This window comes from Narcine bancroftii, chromosome 2 (assembly GCF_036971445.1).
Source record: "Narcine bancroftii isolate sNarBan1 chromosome 2, sNarBan1.hap1, whole genome shotgun sequence".
NCBI classification, from domain to species: domain Eukaryota; kingdom Metazoa; phylum Chordata; class Chondrichthyes; order Torpediniformes; family Narcinidae; genus Narcine; species Narcine bancroftii.
In genome coordinates, this window is record NC_091470.1 from 192850555 (window position 1) to 192873210 (window position 22656).

At 51.8% G+C, this 22656-nt stretch overlaps 1 protein-coding gene across 1 annotated transcript; it reads right to left on the reverse strand.

Annotated features, from left to right (window-relative positions):
- Positions 1-2157: 2157 nt before the first annotated feature.
- Positions 2158-14290, reverse strand: LOC138753040 (uncharacterized). Its single transcript, XM_069915633.1, has 10 exons — positions 14086-14290; positions 13785-13840; positions 13022-13167; positions 12557-12606; positions 9661-9745; positions 7091-7207; positions 6081-6123; positions 5268-5470; positions 3544-3691; positions 2158-3032 (listed from the first exon to the last, which is right to left on the reverse strand). Exons 1-10 carry the CDS (start codon positions 14288-14290, stop codon positions 2850-2852), a joined length of 1236 nt encoding a protein of 411 aa, XP_069771734.1. The 3' UTR covers positions 2158-2849.
- Between the last annotated feature and the right edge of the window lie 8366 nt (positions 14291-22656).

The window sequence follows — 22656 nt, forward strand, 5'->3', positions numbered from 1 at the left end:
GGGAGTTTGGATCTGGAGCTCGGGATGAGTCTGTGCGGCTGCACGGACACTCAATGACCCTTTGCTTCTCTTTCTCCTTTTATTAAGGGTCAATGCTTGTGGTGACTCTACGTTTGCCTTGCGTCAGGCAAACGTTGAAGTCTATCTTGTATGAATTAGAAAGTGACAATAAAAAAGGACCTTTAACCTTCCCGGCAATTTCTGTCTTCACGTCGGACCCAGCACCCTGGGCGTGCAAGGTGACGACCGGGAACGTACGGCTCCTTGCTCCAGATTAGCGTTGCCCACCTCGCCAGCCTCCACCCCGAGTGGTTTTAGCCAAAAGCTTGGAGCAGATCCTGATCTGCGCAGGGGTGGAAATTGGCTCTACCAAGCAGAGCCATCAGTGACACAGTTCAACACAGCAAGGAACTCCTCGGCTTTGTTACTGGTGAACAAGAGCTCAGCCGCTCGGGGAGTGGTTTCCTCCTGGGATGATGGAGAATTTGAAGGATGTTTTCTCTTTAAATAGCTGGTATAATGATCGTCTCTGATTCGTTGCGCGCAATTTAATTTCAATTTGGACATACAGCACAGTAACAGGCCCTTCCGTCCCACGAGCGCGTGCTGCCCAATTTACACCCAACTTACTGACATCCCCCCCCCCCCCCCAGTACGTTTTGAAGGGTGGGAGGAAACTGAAGCTCCTAGAGGAATGCAGGGAGAAAGAACCACAAACTCCAAACCCTCAAGTCCAGATTGGGCAAGTTTTTTTTTCACCCAAGCCACCAGGCTCTTGAATTCCCAGAACATTTGGGGATAGGGTCCCGTGGACTGTTTCTGTGTAAGTCTGAATATTTTAAGTGAAGACACGAAATGCTGGAGAAGTTCAGCAGGTCAAACAGGGCCCTTTATGTAGCAAAGGCAGATACATGAACGACGTTTCGAGCTTGAGCCTTTAATCAGGGTCTGAGGAAATGCCAGCAGGCTTCGAACAGAAGAGTTGGGGGGGGGGGGGAGAAGGAGTGGGAATGGCAAGGGAAAGGAGGGAGGGGGCAGCAGCAATGATGGGGAGGAGGGATGGCTGGATGGGTGAGAGGGGAAAGAAAAGGCGAGCAGGTTTAATGGAAGGCAATGAAGTCGGTGTCAATGCCATTTGGCTGGAGGGCGTCCTGACAATCTGCAGAATGTCAGGGTGGGACAGTGCACAAGGCTGTGGACAGGTGTGGGAGTGTGACCCGGAATTGAAATGATTGGCCTCTGGGAGAGTCGCTGTAGTTGCGAATGGACTAGTGATGCTGGGAGAACCAATCTCCCAATCTGTGATCGGTCTCTCCGACGTAGAGAAGGCCACAGAGGGCGCACTGGATGCAGCGAATCAGTGCTCTGGGTGTACAGGTGAAGTGTTGCTTCACGTGAAAGGCCTGTTTGGGGCCCAGGACCATGGTGATGGAGGAGGTGTGGGCGCAAGTGTTGCACCTCCTGCGGGCACAGGGGAAGATGCCAAGGGTGTGACAGGTGGGGAGGGATGAGGGCACAAGGGAGTTGCAGAGGATCCAGTCCCTGTGGAAGGACAAGAGGGGAGGAGAAGGAAAGATGTGTCTGGCGGTGGGATCCTGTAGTAAGTGCTGGACATTCCAGCGGATAATGTGTTGGATGTGGAGGCTGGTAGGTGAGGATGAGGGGGATTCTATGTTTGTTGCATCTGGGGGGCAGAGGGGGCCAGGGCAGATGGGCAGAAAATGGAGGAGATGCGGTTGAGAGCTGATCGACAGTGGTGGAGCCTCTATCTCATACTTCGACTGCGGTGTCTACAGATTTCCACGATTTATTTCTTAATATTTTAACTCCTAACATATTTATGTAAATTTGCTCCGTGGTCCTGGAGAAACGCTCTCTCATCTTTACCGTGTGAGCACAGTATGAATGATAAATAAAGGTGACGACTTGAAGTCAGCCAACAGCAGACAGTAAAAATTCCTGTTATCTGGAATTTAAGCATCCGGCAAAAAAAATGTGGAAAAATTCGAGTTAAAATAAGCGTGCCTCGCCATTAGTTCGCCAATCACCCAACACGCAATCTCAAGCAACTGGAAAATACACATCTGGCAATTACTAATCCCCATAGGTGCCGGATACCAGGGGTTTTACCTGTTTATTATGCTCACACAATCTTGGTAAAGTTTCACCCCAGATTTATTTTCCTTGACATTGAAGGCCAGGTTGGCAAGTCAGCACAAATAAGAAAACAAGTCTTATGAACAAGAGTGATCACATAGCATCAACCAGCACTCGGTAACATCATGGGAACATGGCCTAACACCAAAGCTCTCAGGTTTTCTGATCACATTTTCCAAAAGGCAGCAGCTGGCACAAGCAATGGTGAGACCCACAAGGTCAATGTCTGCCTGTCCACACCATCAGGTCAACGACCACCTGTTGACACCGTCAGTTCAATGTCCGCCTGTCTACACCATCAGCTCCTGTGGCAGAAACGGGCCCCCCCCCCCCAAACCCCAGCACAGTCTGGGGCAGGAACCATGGAGAAGGGGTGAAGCTGGACTCTCACAGATATGGGCACGCAGGATGAGGAATGTTACAGGCAGCCGGATGGAGCCACAGACCACTTCAGGAGGTCGGGACTGTGGGGAACATCATGCCCTCTCACCACTGGACCAACCTTCTGGCTTCCAGCTCAAGTCAGAGAGGTGCGACAGAATCTCTTCCACCACCTTGCGGAATGGGCAATGGCAGGCTGCCCCGTGTCCCACCAGAGTGCACACCCCAACCCCACAGACACCCAACCAGTGCAATAAACAACAAACGAATGAACAGTCCAATGTAAGGTCAATAAACGATAACTGGTGGGCTCATTCCTCAGCTTGCTGCCACTGCTCTCTCCAGAGAATGCCTCTATAGTCGAGTGGCCGTGCCGCTAGCCCCCAAACCTGGAGCCTCTCCTCAGCTTCCCCACTGAAAGTAGTTGGGCACCAGATGCCTGTCGGAATGGGGCACTGCTTCTGAACCCCGAAACTCCAGCGGGGGTGGAAAAACTGCAGAGAGAATCAGAGATTTTGATCGACCCAACAAAGTCCAAAACCCCTTTGATACCCCAAGACATTTTTCAAATGAGAATACTCCAGAAACATCGTGGGATGAGACCTTGGGACAAATCAACGCTAACTGACTTGATCTTCCATGTAAATTAAAGCAGGGGAAGTATCACATACTGAGGACACAGGACACACCATCCCATCACACACTCCCATGCAGCCGTTGGCTCAACGCTATTATAGAATCCAGCACTGTCTGAAGGGAGTTTGTACGTTCTCACCATAACTGTGTGAGTTTACTCTGGGCACTCTGGTTTCTTCCACCCTTTCAAAATGCACAGGGCTGGGGTGGGGTTTGTAGGTTAATTGGGTGGCATGGGCTCGTGGGCCGGAAGGAACTGTTACCATCCTGCCTGTCTAAATTTAAAATTTAAAAACTCCCAGGGTCAGACACAGAGTGAAGCTCCATCCACACCATCACTGAAGGATAACTGGACCAGACAAACTTTACCGGCTCTCTATCCTCCAGATCGGAGCTGTTTGGGAAATCTGTGATGCCAGGACAGTCATTCTGTTGTCGCTCCTGATCAGTCAAGGATTCCTCTGCCTCTGCTGCCAGTCCCTGCGTTCTGCAGCCTCCCCATTTCAGAGCCTTTAGTCTAAAATGCAAGATGCACTGGTCATTCTGTGCCTGTGCAGATAGCCTGCTGCTAAGCCAACTCCCTGGGGCAGGTTCCTACCCTTCCCTGCTCCCTACCTTGACATGCCTGGCACTGAGACCCACAGCACACAGCAGTCAGAGGCCCTTCCATTGCCTGAAAGGGGGCAGTCACAGCGGGCCCAGCGATAGTCTCAACCCTCCCTCTACCAAGCCTCAAATGCAGGATTGATCAACCTTCTGAAGGACGAGGGAGAGTGTATAACTCCCAAAGTGTGTTGGGAGGTAGGCTGGAGAAAAGCCTGATGTTTATATATTTTCAGCATATATTGGTGAACATTGTCTTGTGGTTACTTATTACTGTCTGTTATTATGATCCTACATATGTTGATTAAAGGCCTGATGGGAGAGGGCAGGGAGGAGGGATAGAGGAAGGGGAGTGAGTGAGGAAGGGGAGGAAGAGAGGAGTGGGAGGGAGAGAGGTGGGGAAAGAGAAGAGGGGGGTAGAGAGAGAGAGGAGGGGTAAAGAGAAAGGAAGGGGAAAGGAGAAGGGAATGGAGGCAAGAGGGGGAAGAGAATGGAGGAGAGGAGGGAGAAAGGGGGAAAAGAAAGGAGAGGAGAGAGAATGGGGAGAGGAGGGAGAAAGGGGGAGAGAGAGGGGGAAGAGAAGGGAGAGAGGGGAAGAGAAGGGAGAGAGGGGGTAGTGGGGTTGAGAAGGGAAGGGGAGAGAGGGCAAGAGGGTAGATAAGGTTTAGAGGGGAAGAAGGGTAGACGGGTGGGGTTGAGGGGGTAGTGATGCAGAGAAGGAGAGGTGGAGAGGAGGTAGAGGGGAGAGAGGGACAGATGGGAGAGGAGGGGGAAGGAAGGTTGCAGAAGAGAGGAAGGAGAGGAAGGGGAGGGAGGAGGGGAAGAGGTGTGGAGAGGGGAGGGAGAGAAAAGGGAAGAGAAGTACATGCAGGTAGAGGAAGGTAGATACATTAGAGAGTACAATGGGAAAGGGCGAGGAAGGGGTGAGATGTGGTGAGGGCAAGAGGGAGAGAGCAGGGAATGAGTAGAGAGCAGTCATAAAGGAGGGGGAGGGGAAGCAGGGTTTGAGGAGGTGGCTGGAGGAAGGGAAGAGGGCGAGAGGAAGGCGAGAGGTGGTGGACAGAAGGGCGGTGATGAATGGGGAGAGTTGGGGAAGGAGGGGAGAGGAAGGGTGGAGGGGAAGGAGGGGAGGGGGCAGAGTAGTGGAGAGAAGAGAGTGGAGAGAAGGGGGAGGTTGGGTGAGAAGATGGAGAGAGGAGGGGAGCAGTGGTGGGGGGAAGAAGGTGGGGGGGAAGAGAAGGTGGGTGGGGGAGAGAAGCCAGGGGAAGGTGGGGGGAGAGAAGGTGGGGAGAGGAGGTAGGGGAAGGTGGGGGGGGGAGGAAAAGTGGGGGAGAGAGAGTGGGGAGGCAGGGGAGAGAAGATGTGGGGAGAGAGAAACCAGTAGAAGGTGGGGGGGGGGGGGCGGCAGATGGCAGAGGGAGAGAAGGCAGTTGTGTGTGGGGAGCAGAACCAAGGACTCATGGGACAGAGAGGGATGGGGCACTCCCTACTGATCAATACAGCTCTGTCTCCTCTTGAGCTCCTCCAGGTGACAGGTCACGGCCAAGACTGGCCTCTGTCTGTGTGACCTGTCCCGGCCTCTCCTCCTGCCATACAGTTCTCTCGGGGAAGGCAGTCTTTCCAACATCAAGCCTGAGTTTGGGCAACTGGCATCCAATCTGGCATCTGGTCTCTCAGCAGCATGACCACTCAGCTGGAGAGAAAAGGTGGGGGGGAGAGAGGAAGAGTGTGTGTGAGTGAGGAACGAGTCAACAGCTGAGGTCCAGAGGCAAGGGAAACCACGAGAGTGAGAATGGGGAGAACACTGGGGGAGGCGGAGGACGGGGGCTCACTGGGGGAGGGACACTGAGGAGGTAGAGAATGGGGTTTCATTGGGGAAAGTGGAGAATGGGGGTTCACTGGGAGAAACGGGAAGGTAGAGAATGGGGGTTCACTAGGGAGAGGTGAAGAATAGGGGTTTACTGGGGAGGCAGAGAATAGGGTTTCACTGGGGATGGACACTAGGGAAGGTGGAGAATGGGGGTTCACTGGGGAGGCGGAGAATGGGGGTTCACTGGGGAGGCGGAGAATGGGGGTTCACTGGGGAGTGACACGGGGAAGGTGGAGAATGGGGGTTCACTGGGGAGGCAGAGAATGAGGAGACATGCTGGGGGAGGGGAAGAATGGAGGTGTCATATGGAGAGGTCAGGGCACTGGGGACCAGCTCAGACTGGCCCTGGACACTGCCCTCGTCTCACCCTCCAGGAGACCATGCTCTCCCAGCAACCGAGGACAGGCACAGAGCTCCAACCAGGACTACTTACCAATGGCAGGGGAGCTTTGTCATACATCTCCATCAAATGAGGTCTGTAGGACACAAGCAGAGAGCACAGAATTGGAGAAAGGTTGCCTGTACCGTGGGCTCCCTTTCCCTCCCACCACACATCCCCCTCACCCCACCCCAAACCTCCCACCCTGGTGAACAGGGAGACCCTCCCTCTCCCCAAAAGATGTTCACTGCCTCTCTCCTAACAAATGCCAACAGAAAGATGGGGCTCTAGTCTCCAGGGCTGACACTGCCATCAGTTGGCAACACCCCCCAGGGTGACGCACACTCTCCTCAGTGCTCCCAGACTGGACATTATCCCCTGACGTCCACCTCCCCCACCACAGAGGTCCTGTCCTTCTGGTCCTTCACCCCAAGAGGCATTGCATCACCCCTTCCCTAGCAAGCCTGTATTGGGTCTCAGGAGTTTGGACCACTTCCCGGGGAGGTTCATTTATTGTCACATAATGATGCATTAAATGTAATATGCATGGTATACTTCAACATTTGCCTGCAGCAAGGCAAACAAAGTCCCCAATAGCATGGCCCGGTGTCCCCAACAAGAGAAAGAGAAGCAAAAGAGACCCAAAGTGTCCATTGATATTTACCTCTAGTGCTAGTTCCGGCTCCTATGTCAGGCTGAAAGCCTGCACAGTACCATGACCAGGGAATAGGACCCTGCAGAGCAGTGCTGTGCCTCTGCTCCCCCGGGTCTACACCAGCGGCAGGGTTGTCGTTACAGCAGCTCTGGCAGTGCCGCCATGTTCTTTTTACAATCTTCAAGTGACGTGCTTCACAAAGACTCCACAGGAGTGGAGGCTTAGCAGTAGGGCAGAACCAACAGAGTGGAGTTGGGGGGGGATGGTTGGGGAGTGAGGGGTGGACAATTTGAATTGTCCAATGGTAGTTGCAAAGCATCGGAATGCAAGTTAATACAGAGGGTCATCAAAACAGCCTAGAAGATGACTGGGGTACTCATGTCCCTGAACAGGGAACTCTGGTACTTACCTCCCCTGCTGGCTCAAGCCCTCCAGATCCACCCCACTGCCCCAGGTCCCTAGAGGAGGGGGGCACAATGGGCTGGGTTCAGCCTGGCCTTCGCACCGGTTCACCATCTTCGAACACCTGCACTGGGACAGGCAGAGGGTGTGGGAGGGGGGGGTTGAGGGAGGGATGAGGGTGAGAGTGGGAGAAGGGATAGGGAAATGGGAAAAGGGATAGGGGAGGAGGAGAGGGACATCAAAATTTGGTGAGAAAAAAGGGGGGACAGAGGCAGTGGGTGAGAGGGGGAGGAAGGGGGAGAGATGGGAGGAGGAGTGAAATGGGGAGAGGAAGAAAAGGAGAGGGGGTGAGAGAGGCAGGTGTGAAAGGGAGAGGGGGTAGAGGGAGAGGATGCGAGGGAGGGGAGAGGGGTAGGGAAATAGGGTTAGAGAAAGTGAGAGAAAAAAGGTGTGAGAGAATGGGGAGGGAGAGAGGGAAGGGGCTGAGAAAGATGGTGGAGGGAGAAGCAACAGGGATGGCAGGGGAGAGGGCTAGGAAGGAATGGAAAGGGATAGGAATGAGGGAGGGAGGAACAATAGGGATGCCAGGTGAGAGGGGATAGATTGTAGGAAAGCGAGAGAGTTGGGAAGAGAGAATAAACAGAAAGCATTAGAAGGAATAAATGGGTTCTTTCAGTTTGGGAAGCTGTAACTGTGAGTGCATCAGGCTTCAGTGTTAGGTCACAGGTATTAGTGCTGGAGCCCTAGGGTTCAGTGCTGGGACCCACGGATAAGTGCCAAGGACCCAGGGATCAGTCCGAGGATCCAGGGATCATGCCAAGGACCCAGGGATCAGTGCTGGGACCCCTGGGAGAATGCCACTGTCTGGAAGTCAATCCTCCTAGCTCTCCGGTCGAAAGGCCTGCCCATCTCCCAGGAGCAGGAAATCCTCCCCAAGGCACTCCACGCCACCAGATCCCTCCCCTGTACTGCTGCACCACATGAAAGGCTCTTTTCCTTCCCCCGGAAGTCGGCGTCAGGAACAACACTTCCACCCTGACTAACAACAAGACTAATCTTCTGGTCGAGAAGGTCCACCTCCTCCATGCAAACCCCCAGTACACTTATGTGGAGTACCTGGATGGGTGGCAAGACACGGTATCTATCCCCTCTCACCTGCCATCCCTATTGTTCCTCCCTCTGTCATTCCTCTCCCGTTCCTTCCTACCCCTCTCCCCTGCCATCCCTGATGCTTCTCCCTCAACCTCTGCCCTCATCTTTCTCAGCCCCTTCCCTCTCTCACTCCCCATCCTCTCACAACTTTTTCCCCTCTCCCTTTCTCTATCCCCATTTCCCTACCCCTCCCTCACATCCTCTCCCTCTACCCCCTCCCCCTTTCACACCTGCCTCTCTCACCCCCTCCTTTTCTTCTCCCCATTTCACTCCCCCTCCCACCTCTCCCCCTTCCTCCCTCTCTCACCCACTGCCTCACCAAATTTTGATATCCCTCTCCTCCCCTCCCCCTCACCACTACCCCCTCTCCCTTTTCCCATTTCCCTACCCTTCTCATCCCTTCTCCCATCCCCTCTCTCACCCTCATCCCTCCCTCAACCACCCCCCTGCCTGTCCCTGGTCATGCAGGGGACCCCTCGACCAAGCAATCAGCATCCCCTCACCCGACCACTGCTGGCGCCCTGCCCCAACCCCAGACCATGCAACCCCACAGCCCTATTAACCACCCCTCAGCCACCAGAGACACAGCCTGTCGCACAAAACAGCAGCTGAGCCACAGCAAGCCCTGCGATGGTCACAATGACAGAAGAGACCACCGGACAGGCTGAACCTGTAATGAACATTGATTCACTTCACCCCGCTGGACTCTGTTTAAAAGGGGTGAATGTAGTGGAACCTCTGTATGTACTGGCCCACCCCTGCACCAGTAACTCCTTCCCTCAGAATCCCCATATAGGCTGATACGCCCAAACCCCTCCCTCAGTACCTGCCTTGGAACCAAGCCAGCAACATGCGAGACGTGCTGATGTCTTATGGTGATTAAAGCCTCTTTAAGACAACTTTCAGTCTAATGTGGTTGATCAATAGCCCTACAGTCATATGGTGTGGTAACAGGCCATTTTGGCCCATGAGCCTGTGCCACCCAATTGACAACACCCCCAGTACACTTCGAATGGTGGGAGGAAACCTGAGCACCCGGGGAGAATGTACCAGTGCCTTACAGACAGCGTGGGATTTGAACCTGATCGCTGGCACTGTAACAGCTTGGTACTGGCCACTATGCCAATCTTGCAGCCCTATATGTTGGTTTCTGTTTTATTTACTGGGCAGGAGCTTTCACAACAGGCAGGACAGTTAGTACAATGCTGTTACAGCACCCGGTTCGAATCCCATGCTGTTTTCCTCCGGGATCTGCGGTTTCCTCCCGCCATTCAAAACGTACCAGGGGTTGTAGGTTAATTGGGTGTAATCGGTTGGAATGGGCTCGTGGGCCGAAAAGGCCTGTTACTGAGCTGTATGTCTAATTTTTAAAAAATTTAGAACCCAATGCCATCAACGTTCTGGGGAAATATACAAGTAACATACGTCACAAATGGTATGAAATTCTCATTCTCCTCTTTACAGCTTTCGTGAAGGCTCCAGGGTGTTTTAAAGTGCTGAGTCATCAGAGCTGCTTGGAGAAAGATCAAACAAATTACCACAACAGAACTGCATTCACCAATTACAAAGAGGCAAGGATGGAGACAGAGGGAACAGGTCAGCGTGAGAGGAAAGAGAGAGGGATGAGACAGATTTGTTTTTTACACAGCCAATTTCCCAGAACGCAGTCCGTGTTAAAAGATTGGAATGGGAATAAGGGACTCATTTCTGTTCTGACATTTTACCTCCTCGACCCCTAGTTATTTTGATGGGTTGCCTGAGGTCGAAACTGAACTGCAGGTGACCTGTGAACCATGGGTTAATGAATAGGATGTCCAGCCTCCTTAAATGCAGCGCTACTGTCTGAACTCGCTGTGTGATACGGATATTTGGAGCTTTGGTCGTTCCTTAGTGATGGCCGCTCCAGAAGGTAGGGAGATGGAAAAATAATCACGCAAACTCTATGTAAAAAACATATCAGAGAGGGAGGTCAGATGAACAGGACACAGAGAGAGGAAGAGAGATGTAGCGCTATCAAGTAGACCCAACAGACCAGAAGTCAAGATTAACAGGCTTTAATCACTATAAACTTCAGTCATTGCTTACAGGCTGTTGGCCCGATTCCAAGGCAGTACTGAGAAAGGGGGATTGGTTGATACCTGAGGGGGAGGAGTTACAGTAACGTGGTGCACTGTTAGACAGAATCAGACACACAAGGAAAATCCTGTACAACAGGCTTTAATCCACAAAGACTTCCACAGAGTCAGGCTGGCTGTGGCTGCAACAACTCTGTGTGAGGCCGGCGCAGGCTTATAGCCCAGAGGGTGATTGACCCCCGACCAGGTGGGGCTTGATCCATTCAAGCCAACTGATTGACAGCCGGCCAGGTGTGGTCCTGTCCCTTTACACTCCTGCAGGTACAGAGGATGCCCCCTGCAATAGGCCGGTGGTGTACCACCACAACCACGGGAGAATCAGAAAATCCATGGTTGTTAAACAGAAACATTGTGTTGTCCTTTAGTTGAATACCTTCCTGTCAATTTTGGATGAATGACAGCCAAAGGAATGGGAAGGGGAAGAGAGGTGAAATTGTGAAAAGTAGGGGAGATAGGAGGGGGAGAAACAACAGAATAATTAGGACCAGCAAGTCGATCGAGGGTAAGGAAAAAAGCAAAGATTGGCAGTGGAGGAATGAATCAGATGAAAGTCTGCAGATGCTGTGAAAACACCGAAACGCTGGAGGAACTCACCTGGTCTCGCAGCGTCCATAGGAGGTAAAGATACTGCCGAGAGTTTTGTCTCCCGGGATGGAAGACAGAGAGATCAAAGAAGGGAAGTGTGCTGCTAGAGATGGACGCTCGAGACTGGCTGAGACCCTCCAGCATTGTTGTGCTTTAACACAGAACAAGGGGAAGGGGGAAATTGCAAATGAAACACAATGTCGGAAAGTGTACGGTCATGCACTTTGGTAGAAGGACAGACTATTTTTTTAAATGGGGAGAAAATTGAAAATCCCCAGATACAAATGCAATGCTGGCGTTCAGTTCAAGGGGAATAGGATATAAGGGCAGGGATGTGATGTTGAGGCTTTATAAGGCCCTGGGGAGATCTCACGTGGAGGATTGTGAGCAGTTTTGGGCTTCTAATTTAAGAAAGGATGTGCTGACGTTGGAGAGGGTTCAGAGGAGGTTCACTTTCTGGGAATGAAAGGGTTATTATATGAGGAGTGTTTGACAGCTCTTGGCCTGGATGTTGGAATTTCGGAGAATGAAGGGGGAGGGGGTCTCATTGGAAGATTTTGAATGTTGAAAAGCATTGACAAGAGTAAATGTAGTAAGGTTTCCCAAGGTGGGAGGGTCTAGGACACGAAAGAGGGCAGAACTCCACGATCGAAGAGTGTCCGCTGAGAAACGTGTAGGAATTTCTTCAGCCAGGGGGTGGTGAACCTGTGGAATTTGTTGCCAGGGGCAATTGTGGAGCCAGGTCATTGGGTTGATTTAAGGCAGAGATTGATATGTTCTTGATTAGACAGGGCATCAAAGGTTAAGGGGATAAGGCCAGGCAGCAGGGAAATAGCTCAGCTTATGATTAAATGGTGGGGCAGACTTGATGGGCTGAATGGCCTGTTTCTGCTCCTATGTCTCATGCGCTATTGAAAAAAAGCTGAGGGAAAGAGGCAGAGAACCCCTGCCCTTACACTGCTCCCGCACAGATGGACCATGAGATGAGTAAGAGGAAGGAGTGAGACCTGGTTTCTTGCACAGAGCAGTTGCCAGCAGTCTGACTCAGGATCAGCACTTCCTTAATCTTTATTAACAGGAAGGGCCTGAGGTGTATGGCCCAGCAATCTGCAAATGACTCAAAATTTCAAGGCTGAGTGAGCAATGAGGCAGAGATGAATCAGGTCTGTGGAAGGGCTCTGGGGAGCTGATGGGGCTCCAGTTCTTGGCCATACCTGAATAGTGCTGAGTGTGAAAAACGGCAGCACCTTTTAACACTGTCACTGGACCAGGTCTGTGCTGCCAGTGGACAGGCATGTTCTGCTGGCCACACCAGTGGTCTTCCGTTAACACAGGACCCCCCCGACAGGCTGTTTCACCACCCCCTGCCTGAGCTCAGGGTATTGACCGCAGCCCACCGACAGGCTGTTTCACCGCCCCGTGCCTGAGCTCAGGGAATTGACTGCAGCCCACCGACAGGCTGCTTCACCACCCACTGCCTGGGCCAAGGGCAGTGAACACAGGAGGGAGATGGTCAAACCTCAGGCTGACGGTGCAGCCAGGAGTATGGGTGACTCAGCAACGCACTGACCATTAACCACTCTGCGCCCACCCCCACCTACCATGCACAGCACCCAGTGGAGCTCTGGTTGTCCACTGTTCCCCAAAGGTGCTGCAACCAATCAGGAGGCGATAGCAGGATCATAGCTGTGTCCATTCCCCCTCCACCCCCTCTCTTACCCCACCTACCCCTCTGCTCCTTCTACCTCACCACCCTGCTTCTTGTCCTCACCCCCACCCTCCTCAGACCCGCACCCCCTCCTCTCTTCATCCTTTCTATCTTCCTCACACCCCTCATCCCACCTGCTCCTCTTCTCCCCCTCACCACCCTCCTTCCTGTTCTCACCCCCACCCTCCTAACCCCCCCCACCGCCCTCACATCCCCGCCTCCTCACCCCCCCATCCATTCCCACCTCTTCACTCCTGCCATCCACCTCAACCCCTCCCACCACCTCATCCCTCCCATCCTACCGCACCTTCCCCTCAACAACCCTCCCACTCCACAAAACCCTCCCATCCTACCGCACCTTCCCCTCATCATCCCTCTCCTCTCCTGATCCTCCTCCCCTCCTTCATCCCTCCCTCCACAGCTCCACCTTCCGACCTTCTGCGGAACTGACGCGCGGCCGCTATTCCCGCCCTGTGCGTCACTTCCGCGGCCAGGGCCGGCGGGCTGTCATTGACGGCGGAGCGGAGCTGTGAGTTCACGCTGAGCGGCGGGTTTGGCCGACACGCCGCAGCCTTCCTGGCCCACACAGCGGCCGCAGGGCCCTCCTGCTCCGGGAAATCAGCGCTCCTTCTATTACCGGCGGTTCCGACGGAATGTGACAAGGAGAAGGCCCCTCACAAACGGAGAAAGAAGTAAAAGAGGGTCCCCTCAGAGACTGACCATGGAATCACCTCCAGCGCTGGTTACAGGATATTAGATTAAATATGTTAAACACATTATCTACCTCAACCTCTGCCTGCTGTCAGCCTTTGAACATTGCCCACTGGCCCCTCACAGAGAAAGAAGCAAAAGCGAGACCCCCTCAGAGACTGACCATGGATTCAACTCCAGCTCTGGTTACAGGATATTAGATTAAATATGTTATATGGTTACAGGATATTAGATTAAATATGTTAAATATGTTTAACATATTCAACCTCTGCCTGCTGTCAGCCTTTGAACATTGCCCACTGGCCCCTCACAAACAGAGAAAGAGAAGCAAAAGCAAGACCTCCAAAGAGGATTCACCTCCAGCACTGGTTCCAGGATGTCAGATTAGAAATATAATCTACTCAATGTACTTCATCTTCCGCCTGCTGCAAGGGAAAGAGAGTTGCCGTGAGCATCGTCCAGCGCCCTAACAATAGGAGAAAGAAGCAAAAGTGAGACTCCCTCAGAGACTGCCCGTGGATTCGCCTCCAGCTGTGGTTGCAACATGTTAGATTAAATATGTAATCTAAAGGGGAAACCCTTGCTCCAGCTTTCTCTCCACCACAATTCTAAGATGCCTCCACACTCCTTTCTTTCCCAGAAAGAAAGAAAAATGTAATATACATGATATGTTTTCAACTTTTGCCATGCTTAAGGCAAACTAAGAGTTGCCTTGAGCATTGCCTGTTGGAGAAAGAGAAACAAAAACAAGTCCCTTCAGAGTCAGTGAGTGTCCATGGATTCGCCTCCACTGCTCCCACAGCCTGTTTGATCCATCGGCAACCTGAGCTCCAGGTCCAAACCTCTGATGCGTTTGGGGAGTTTTCAATGCCTGAAGCCCCTCGGTGCCCTCCTGGACCCGATACCTGGTTCCCATGAGCCCAAGGTTAGAGCCACTCCACTGGTTCCCAGAGAGGGGAGAGGTGCGAACCCCACAGGGGAGCAGTGGCAGTGAGTGGAGAGCCAATCAGCAAGGCAGAACACAAGGAGCCTGGGCCCTACCGTTCAATAATGTGAAACCAGGAAGTCTGCAGGTGCTAGGGTAGGCATTTTTATGAGAACTTCAGGATAGTCTCAGCTTGATGAAGGGCTCAGGCCCAAAATGCTGATTATATATCTTTGTCTCCAGGACCTGCTGAGTTTTCTTTTTATTTAAAAACATATAAACATACAGCATTCCGGCCCTCGAGCCCATGCTGCCCAATTAACCTTCAACCTTGTACATTTTGAACCATGGGAGGAAACCCATGCAGATACAGGGAGAACAAACAAACTCTTTGCAGGTAGCTCAGGATTCAAACCCAGGTCCCAATCACTGGTGCTGTAATGATGTGGCACAGACCACTATGCCAACCTTGCCGCCCTTCCTATTCAATATTGAATCGCTATTCAATGATTCATGGTTGATTTGGCCATGACTACAACTCCCAACTACCCACATGTTCTCCACGTGTACCTTGTACAGAAGGATGACTCTGGTGAGGGTAGAACCAATCAGAGATAAAGGTGGGGGGGGGGGGGAGGGGAGGAAAATTGTGTGCCTGGATGGGCAAGTCCTTAATTTGAGGTCTTTGCTTCAGTGTTCACCAGGGAGAGGAACCATAGTGAGGTCAGCGTAGAACAGGCTGGAACACGTTGAGGTTAAGAAAGTGATGGAGCTTTTGAAAAACGTCCCCTGGGCCAAACTGGATATTCTCCTAACCTGCTTCCACAGGAAGCAAGGGAAGGGGTAGCTGGGCTGTTGGCGATGATCTTTGCATCCTCCTTGTCTACAGGAGTGGTACTGGTGGATTGGAGAATGGCAAATGTAGTCCCCTTACTCAAGAAAGATAATCGGGAGAATCTGGGGACTTGTAAGTGAGTCTTAAGTCAGTAGTGCACAAACTATTAGAGAGGATGCTTAGGGACAGTGTTTGCAAGCATTTGGGGAAGCATAGTCTTGTTAGGGATACATCGTGACTTTGTGAGAGGCAGGTCGTGCCTCATGAGCCTAATTGAGATTTTTGAGGTGACAAAAAAAATTGATGAAGGTGGGGCAGTAGATACCTGACTAAGGAATCCACTGCCCTTTAGTAAGGTACTTGACAAGGTCCTCCATGGGAGACTCATTCAGAAAGTCAGGAGGCATGGGATCCATGGCCTTGGCTTTGTTGATTTCGAATGGGCTTGCCTGCAGAAAACAGAGGGTAGTAGCAGATGGAACGTATTCTGCTTGGAGGTCATTGACTAGTAGAGTTCCTAAGGGATCTGCTCTGGGACCCCTGCTCTTTGTGATTTTTATAAATGGCTTGGATTCGGAAGTGGAGGGGTGAGTCAGTAAGTTTGCAGATGATACAAAGATTGGGGGTGTTGTGGATAGAGTAGAAGGTTGTCAGAGGTTACAACAGAGTTTGGCAGAGAAGTGTGAGGTGATTCTTTGGAACATTGAACTTGAAGGCGAGTATGTGGTTATTGGTAGGGTTATTGCAGATTGGAGGAACAGGGGGAGCTTGGGGTTCACCCATGGAACCCTCAAGGTTGCTGTGTAAGGGATAGGATGGCTAAGAGCTGGCCTTCATTAGTCAGGGGATTAGGTTCAAGAGCTTTTTACATTTTAAAAAAGTTTTGCCATACAACAAAGTGACAGGCCCTTTCGGCCCACGCTGCCCAAATTACCTAAGTTTTTGACAGGTGGTAGGGAAAACAGCACATAGACACAGGGAGAATGTGCAAACGCCTCATGAACCCGGATTGGTGGTGCAGTAATAGTGTGGAGCTAACCGCTACACTAACTGCGCCACCATATAAGATAACATTGCAGATCTCTAAAATTCTGGTTGGACCACTCTTGGAGTATTGCATTCAGTTCTGATCGCCACAGTTTTGGAAGGATGTGGAAGGTGTGGGGAGCGTGCAGAGGGGAGATTTACCAGGATGTTACCTGGATTGGGGAAGACCTTATGAAGAAAGGTTGAGCCAGAACATGGAACAATACAGCACAGAACAGGCCCTTCGGCCCTCTGTTCTGCCAAGCTATACCTTTCTACTCCATAACCCTCTATTTTTATTTCCTCTATGTGCCTGTCTAAGGGTCTCTTCAATGCCCCCCTAATGTTTCCGCCTCCATCCCCTAGCAAGGCATTCCAGGCACCCACAGTTCTCTGCATTTAAATAAAAACATTACCCCTGAGGTCTTCCCTCCCTTCACTTTGTACACTTGCTCTCTGGTGTTTGCTACCCTCCCTGGGAAACAGGTGCTGGCCGTCCACCTTATCTAAGCCTCTCAGAATCTTGTCAACCTCTATCAAGTATCCTCTCATCCTTCTACGCTCCAAAGAGAAAAGTCCCAGTTCTGCTAACCTCGCCTCATTAGAACTTGTTTTCCAATCCAGGCAACATCCTGGTGAATCTCCTCTGCCCCCTCTCTGCAGCTTCCACATCCTTCCTGTAATGAGGTGACCAGAACTGAACACAATACTCTTACCAGAGATTTGTTGAGCTTGGCATGATAAACGATGAGCTGACTTCAAAGAGATGTGCAGGAGTATATATGAGGCAGAAACAGGGTTAATACACAAATGCAGTGAAATTAGAAAAGCAACTGGTTTGTTGGCCATTGCTGGAGGATTGTGACTGAGAAAAGATCTCCATAAGCATTCCCTCGAAATGGAGGATGACTTGCTTCTGGCTGTGGGGGTTCTGAGTCTAACGTGAAGCCTGCAGGCTCTTCCACAGGTGGGTCAGGACTGGCTGGTGGTGTGCAACCTGTGTGTGTGGAGCGGCTGCATCATGGTCTGGTATGGGGGGGGGGGTGGTTGGGGGGGTGGTGGTGGGGTGGGGCCCTGCAAAAGGTAGTGGACATCACAGGGCATCACATCCCCTCCCCACCATCAGAGAGCAGCAGCAATCACCACCCAACACCCGCTCTGTTCTCGCTGTTCTAGTGGTCTCGGGGGCCACAAGACTCACCCCACCAGGTTCAGGAACAGCTGCTTCCCCTCCACCATCAGACTCCTCAATGACAAATTCATTTAAAGACTTTACTATTATTTATTACTGAATTTTATTTTGTACTGCACAATCAAATTCAGCCATTCACATTCTTTCTTTTGGAGAGGGCCCATTAGGACTCTGCTCGAAGTTTATGGGCCTCCCTTCTCTGAGGAACAGTCGTTTAGTTGGTTTCTTCCCTACTTCTACCAACTTTGTAAAAAAGTCAAATTTATTGTCACCTGATTGTACATATTCAACCTGACAGAACGGCGTATCTCCAGACCATAGGGCGCGTGCACACACACACACACACCAAAGACATATATTCTGTACAAAATAATATACATAAAAATAATTTACAGATAGTTTAACAGTCTCAGCACCTACAGGATGAAGCAGTTTCCCAGCCTGGCAGTCTTGGTTTTTATGCTCCTGTGTCTCTTTCTTGATGGTCATGTCTCAAAGATACTGCGAGCTGCCTTCTCTGTAGATATCATCGACAGCAGGGAGGCCCCAGTGATGCACAATGGGGAGCGTGTTGGTATTTCGGGGTGGTACGGGAACCGTATTCCACAAGATCGCAGGGCACTCCAGTGGGCGGTGAAAACTGCCCAACGGATTATCGGGCTACCATCGAAAACATCCAATGGGAACGCAGGGCGAGAAACATCATCAAAGATGCAACACACTCGAATTACAGACTAGTTACTCTTCCATTGGGCAGACACTACAAGAGCCTTCACTCACGCACCAGTAGACTCAATACTCACATTGTAAACATCAGTACTTTTTAACCGTTTGTTGTAGAATAGTGTGGTTCGTTTTGATTGCGCATTTTATTGTATATAGCACTATTTTTAAAACCTGGTCGATGCTGGTTGTATTTCATTGGCTGGTTTACTGGTACAATCACAAGAAAGTGAATCGTCATCTCAACTGTTTTAATCACCCTTCATACATCTAGACCCCGACTTGCGACATTTTGATCAGAATCCATTTTGAATAAAGCTGTCGGGGTCAACCTGTATCAACTTAGTCGCTTTACCTTCGCTGAAAGAAATGCTTCCGTCCAATCAGCGCATGCAGATCATGTCCCTCCCCCCCATCCCTAAACATCATCACATCAGTGCTCCTCTTGTAGTGACGTCAAGGACATGTGCTTTGTTGGACCCAAGGCTGGTTTTTAAAATCAAAGGTGATTTGAAACCCATGCGCAGATTGCCGTTACTGGGGAGGGAGGGAGAGCTTGAAGACGGAGAGAGATGGCAATCTGTGCGTGCGTTCCAAATCACCACGTAGATTGCGAGGAGATGTTGCTGCTTCTAGTTACCTGGCGCCATCTCAGGCTCCCGGCAGGAGCGGCTCGGAAAGCTACCTGTACAGGTAGACCCCGGCACGATAATTTCACCTTACAGTGCGAGGCGCGGAACTGAACCCCATCGTGTCGGGCTCTGCCTGTACTGATCTCCAATCTGATGCTTTGCAGCTGCCACACCACACTGTGATGCAAATAAGACAGGAAAGTTGACAGACACCATGGTTGAAGTAAAAACACAGCAAAGATCAAGATAGAGAACCAACGTTTCAGGCCTGAGCCCTTCAGCAAGGTATGGTGCACTCAGCCAGGACAATCTCTATTGTGCTCCTGTAGAACGTAGTAAGTAGGATGGGGGCTAGTAGTTTTGCCCTCCTCAGCCTCAGGTGGGCGCTGCTACCTCTTCCTGACTAATTAGGATGTGCGGTGGGTGGGTGGGTGCAGGATGGGTCAGCCTTTAAATGGATGCATCTGTGGCCTCGATGGGCTGCAGTGAAGACTGAACGGAGGAGCAGTGGGTGTCAGGTGAACCACTTCTGGTGTGAGCAGAGGCTGAGATGCAACTTACAGTTCCCTCATGTTTCCTTAGGGTAGATGGCCGCTCAGCCCTCTGAGTCTCTGCTAGCTCACAGAGCATTCCCAATCCCTTGAGTGAAATGCAAAAGTCTGCAGGCACTGGGATTGATATTAAGACACACAGAAACGCTGGAGGAACTCAGCCGGTCTCATCATAACGTCCATAGGAAGTAAAGATATATTACTGACGTTTTGAGCCTGAGCCCCTTCTTCAAGGTATGAAGGACATTGAAGGGATTAGGCTCCAAACCATCAATTATGTACCTGTACTTCTGAAGGACACTGCAAGACTGTCTTCTCCTCCAGCAATTCCTAGTTGATTTCCCTCAAACCTCTCTTTTAAACCCCCGGGGAGAGTGGGCAGGGAAGACACAGCGATCCCGTGGGGTCCAACTGGCGTCAGCTCTGTGCAGGCTTTGAATGGCCCATTAAAGGAGCCAACTGTAGTTTTATTTAAAATGCATGAGATCAGCAGCAGACACAGGGAGTTACAGTCTCCGGGGAAGCAGAGGAGATGACTCACGGGATGGTGACCATGGCAGTGGACCAGTGAGGGGGTTCTTCTTTCTTTGGCTTGGCTTCGCGGATGGAGATTTAAGGAGGGGATAAATGTCCACGTCAGCTGCAGGCTCGTTTGTGGCTGACAAGTCCGATGCGGGACAGGCAGACACGGTTGCAGCGGTTGCAGGGGAAAATTGGTTGGTTGGGGTTGGGTGTTGGGTTTTTCCTCCTTTGCCTTTTGTCAGTGAGGTGGGCTCTGCGGTCTTCTTCAAAGGAGGTTGCTGCCCGCCAAACTGTGAGGTGCCAAGATGCACGGTTTGAGGCGATATCAGCCCACTGGCGGTGGTCAATGTGGCAGGCACCAAGAGATTTCTTTAGGCAGTCCTTGTACCTTTTCTTTGGTGCACCTCTGTCACGGTGGCCAGTGGAGAGCTCGCCATATAACACGATCTTGGGAAGGCGATGGTCCTCCATTCTGGAGACGTGACCCACCCAGCGCAGCTGGATCTTCAGCAGCGTGGACTCGATGCTGTCGACCTCTGCCATCTCGAGTACTTCGACGTGAGGGATGAAAGATTCTACCGATGAAGGAACCACATGGGTGGCAGGCTCTTGGTGATTCAAGGCGAAGAACCCATGCATGCAGTGGTCTGCCGGAGACTGTGGTTGAGGGGCTCACACCAGGCTGCGGACAGCTGGAGACTGGCTGAAGGGGGACCAGATATTGGAACTGGGATGCGAGAGAGTGGCTAGGGTACTGTCAGAGGTTCGGATCTGGAACTCGGGCTGCTGATGGTTTGGACTGGACTCTGTGTAGCTGAAGGGGCTGTGGAGTCGAATCCACAGACACTTGGTGACTCAGGGGGGGGGGGAACACAAATCTCTTTTGTTCTCTTTCTCTGACTGTAAGAGGCACCTCAGGCAATTCCTGCCGATAGTGAATCTGTCTGCCTTTCAGCAGGCAAAAGCAATTCTGTGTAATATGGCCCTGTTTTATTACAGGACAATAAATTTAATCCTGAATCTTAACAATCTCCCCTCCTGAATCTCCTACGACCATAGAGGCATACACAGAGCCATTTACCGCCATCAATTATTCCACCAACTCACACATCTTCAGATATGGGAAAGATTTGGAGCATGAGGGGAACACATGCAGTCACAGAGAGAACGTGCAAACTCCACACAGACTGCACTGGCATTTGGGAATCAATTCCAAGGCAGCAGTACTGAGCTCTGCATAGCCCGCTGAAAGGGTGTGGGTGTAGCAAGGGTGTGCCAGAGGGAAGTGATCGTGTGCTGACACCTGCATGTGTGTTGAAGGAATCGTATTGCAGAGCAGAAGCCCAATGTCCAAAGTACAAACCACTCAGAACTGGTGCAAACACACACCCTGCGACTGCCTGTACTCAGTGTAGGGACCGCCGGAGCTACAGCCCTGACACACGCCCCACCCCTATACACAACACCTTCCGCAACCTCCACACACCCCCCACCCCTGACACACACTGTCCACAACTCCTACACACCCTCACCCCTACAGAACACCATCCACAACCCCAACACACCCCCACCACCTACACACACTGTCCACAACCCCTACACACCCCCCACCCCCTTCACAACACTGTCCATAACCGCCACACACACCCCCTAACACAACATCGTCCACAACCCATACACACACCCTGCGACTGCCTGTACTCAGTGTAGGGACCTTCGGAGCTACAGCCCCAACACAACCCCCACCCCTCACCTCCTACACACCCCCTAACCCCTACACACAACACCATCCACAACCCCTACACACCCACCACACCCCCAACACACCATTCACAACTGCCAGAAACCCCTCCATCCCTCATCCCCTATACACCCCCACCCCTATGCACACACCTCATCCCCGACACAACACTATCCACAACCCCTACACACATCCCTCCATACTCCCTGCACAACACTGTCCACACCCCCACCCCCTATAAACCAACGTCTGCAACTCCCACACAACCCTCACATCTCCTACACACATCTCCACCCCCCACATGCCCTACACATAACTTTGACACTCCTGAAACACACTCCAACTCTCCCCTCAACCCCCACTTCACCCACACACCCCCTCACATCCTGATACACCCCCCACATCCCTGACACACCCATCAACACCCCCGATACACCCCCATACATGTCCTAGACACCTCTTACAATCCCCACACACCATTTGCATCACCCCTGCACACCCCTATACACATTCCCCACAATCACCCACCTTTCACAACCCCCATACGAAACTCCTACACCCACCTCATTCCCAACTCACCACACATCCTTTACCCATCCCTCTAATAAATAATGTGGGATGTGTAGGTGAGTGTGTCGAGGGTGTAGGTGAGTGGATGTTGGGAATTGTGTGGAGGATCACTTGATGTCTGCAAGGACAGGATGCGGGGTGGACCCTGCCCCTTTAATGCTGTGTTGGCGGTGGTGCTGGCTGATCCCTGCACCTTTAAGAGAGCCAAGGGGATCTGCTCCTTTAAAACTGCCGGCGGCAATGTCTGCGAGATGCCTGTCCGTTTAACACTCTACCATCGCCTTGCCCGGAGGGTACCTGCCCCTTTAACCCTCTGCTGATGCCTCACCTGTGGGGTATCTGCCACTAACCCTCTGCTGACTTGCCTGGAGGGTACCTGCCCCTTTAACATCGCCGACACTTTGCCGCGAGGTGCCTGCTTCTTTAATATTCAGCCGATGCTTTTCCAGCGAGAGACTGTCCCTTTAACACCCTGCCAACGCCTTGCCCGCGGGGCGCCTTCCCCTTTAACACTCGCCTGATGCTTCACCTGTGGGGTGTCTGCCCCTTTTGCCGACACCTTGCC

Excerpts from the sequence above, each read along its gene's own strand:
- LOC138753040 (XM_069915633.1), bottom strand. The coding sequence starts at position 14,290 with ATGGGAACCAGGTATCGGGTCCAGGAGGGCACCGAGGGGCTTCAGGCA. Across the intron at positions 13,841-14,085 it reads TCCAACAGGCAATGCTCAAG|GGCGCTGGACGATGCTCACG; the intron begins GCAACTCTTAGT and ends TCCTATTGTTAG. Across the intron at positions 7,208-9,660 it reads AATTTCATACCATTTGTGAC|GTGTTCGAAGATGGTGAACC; the intron begins GTATGTTACTTG and ends GTCCCAGTGCAG.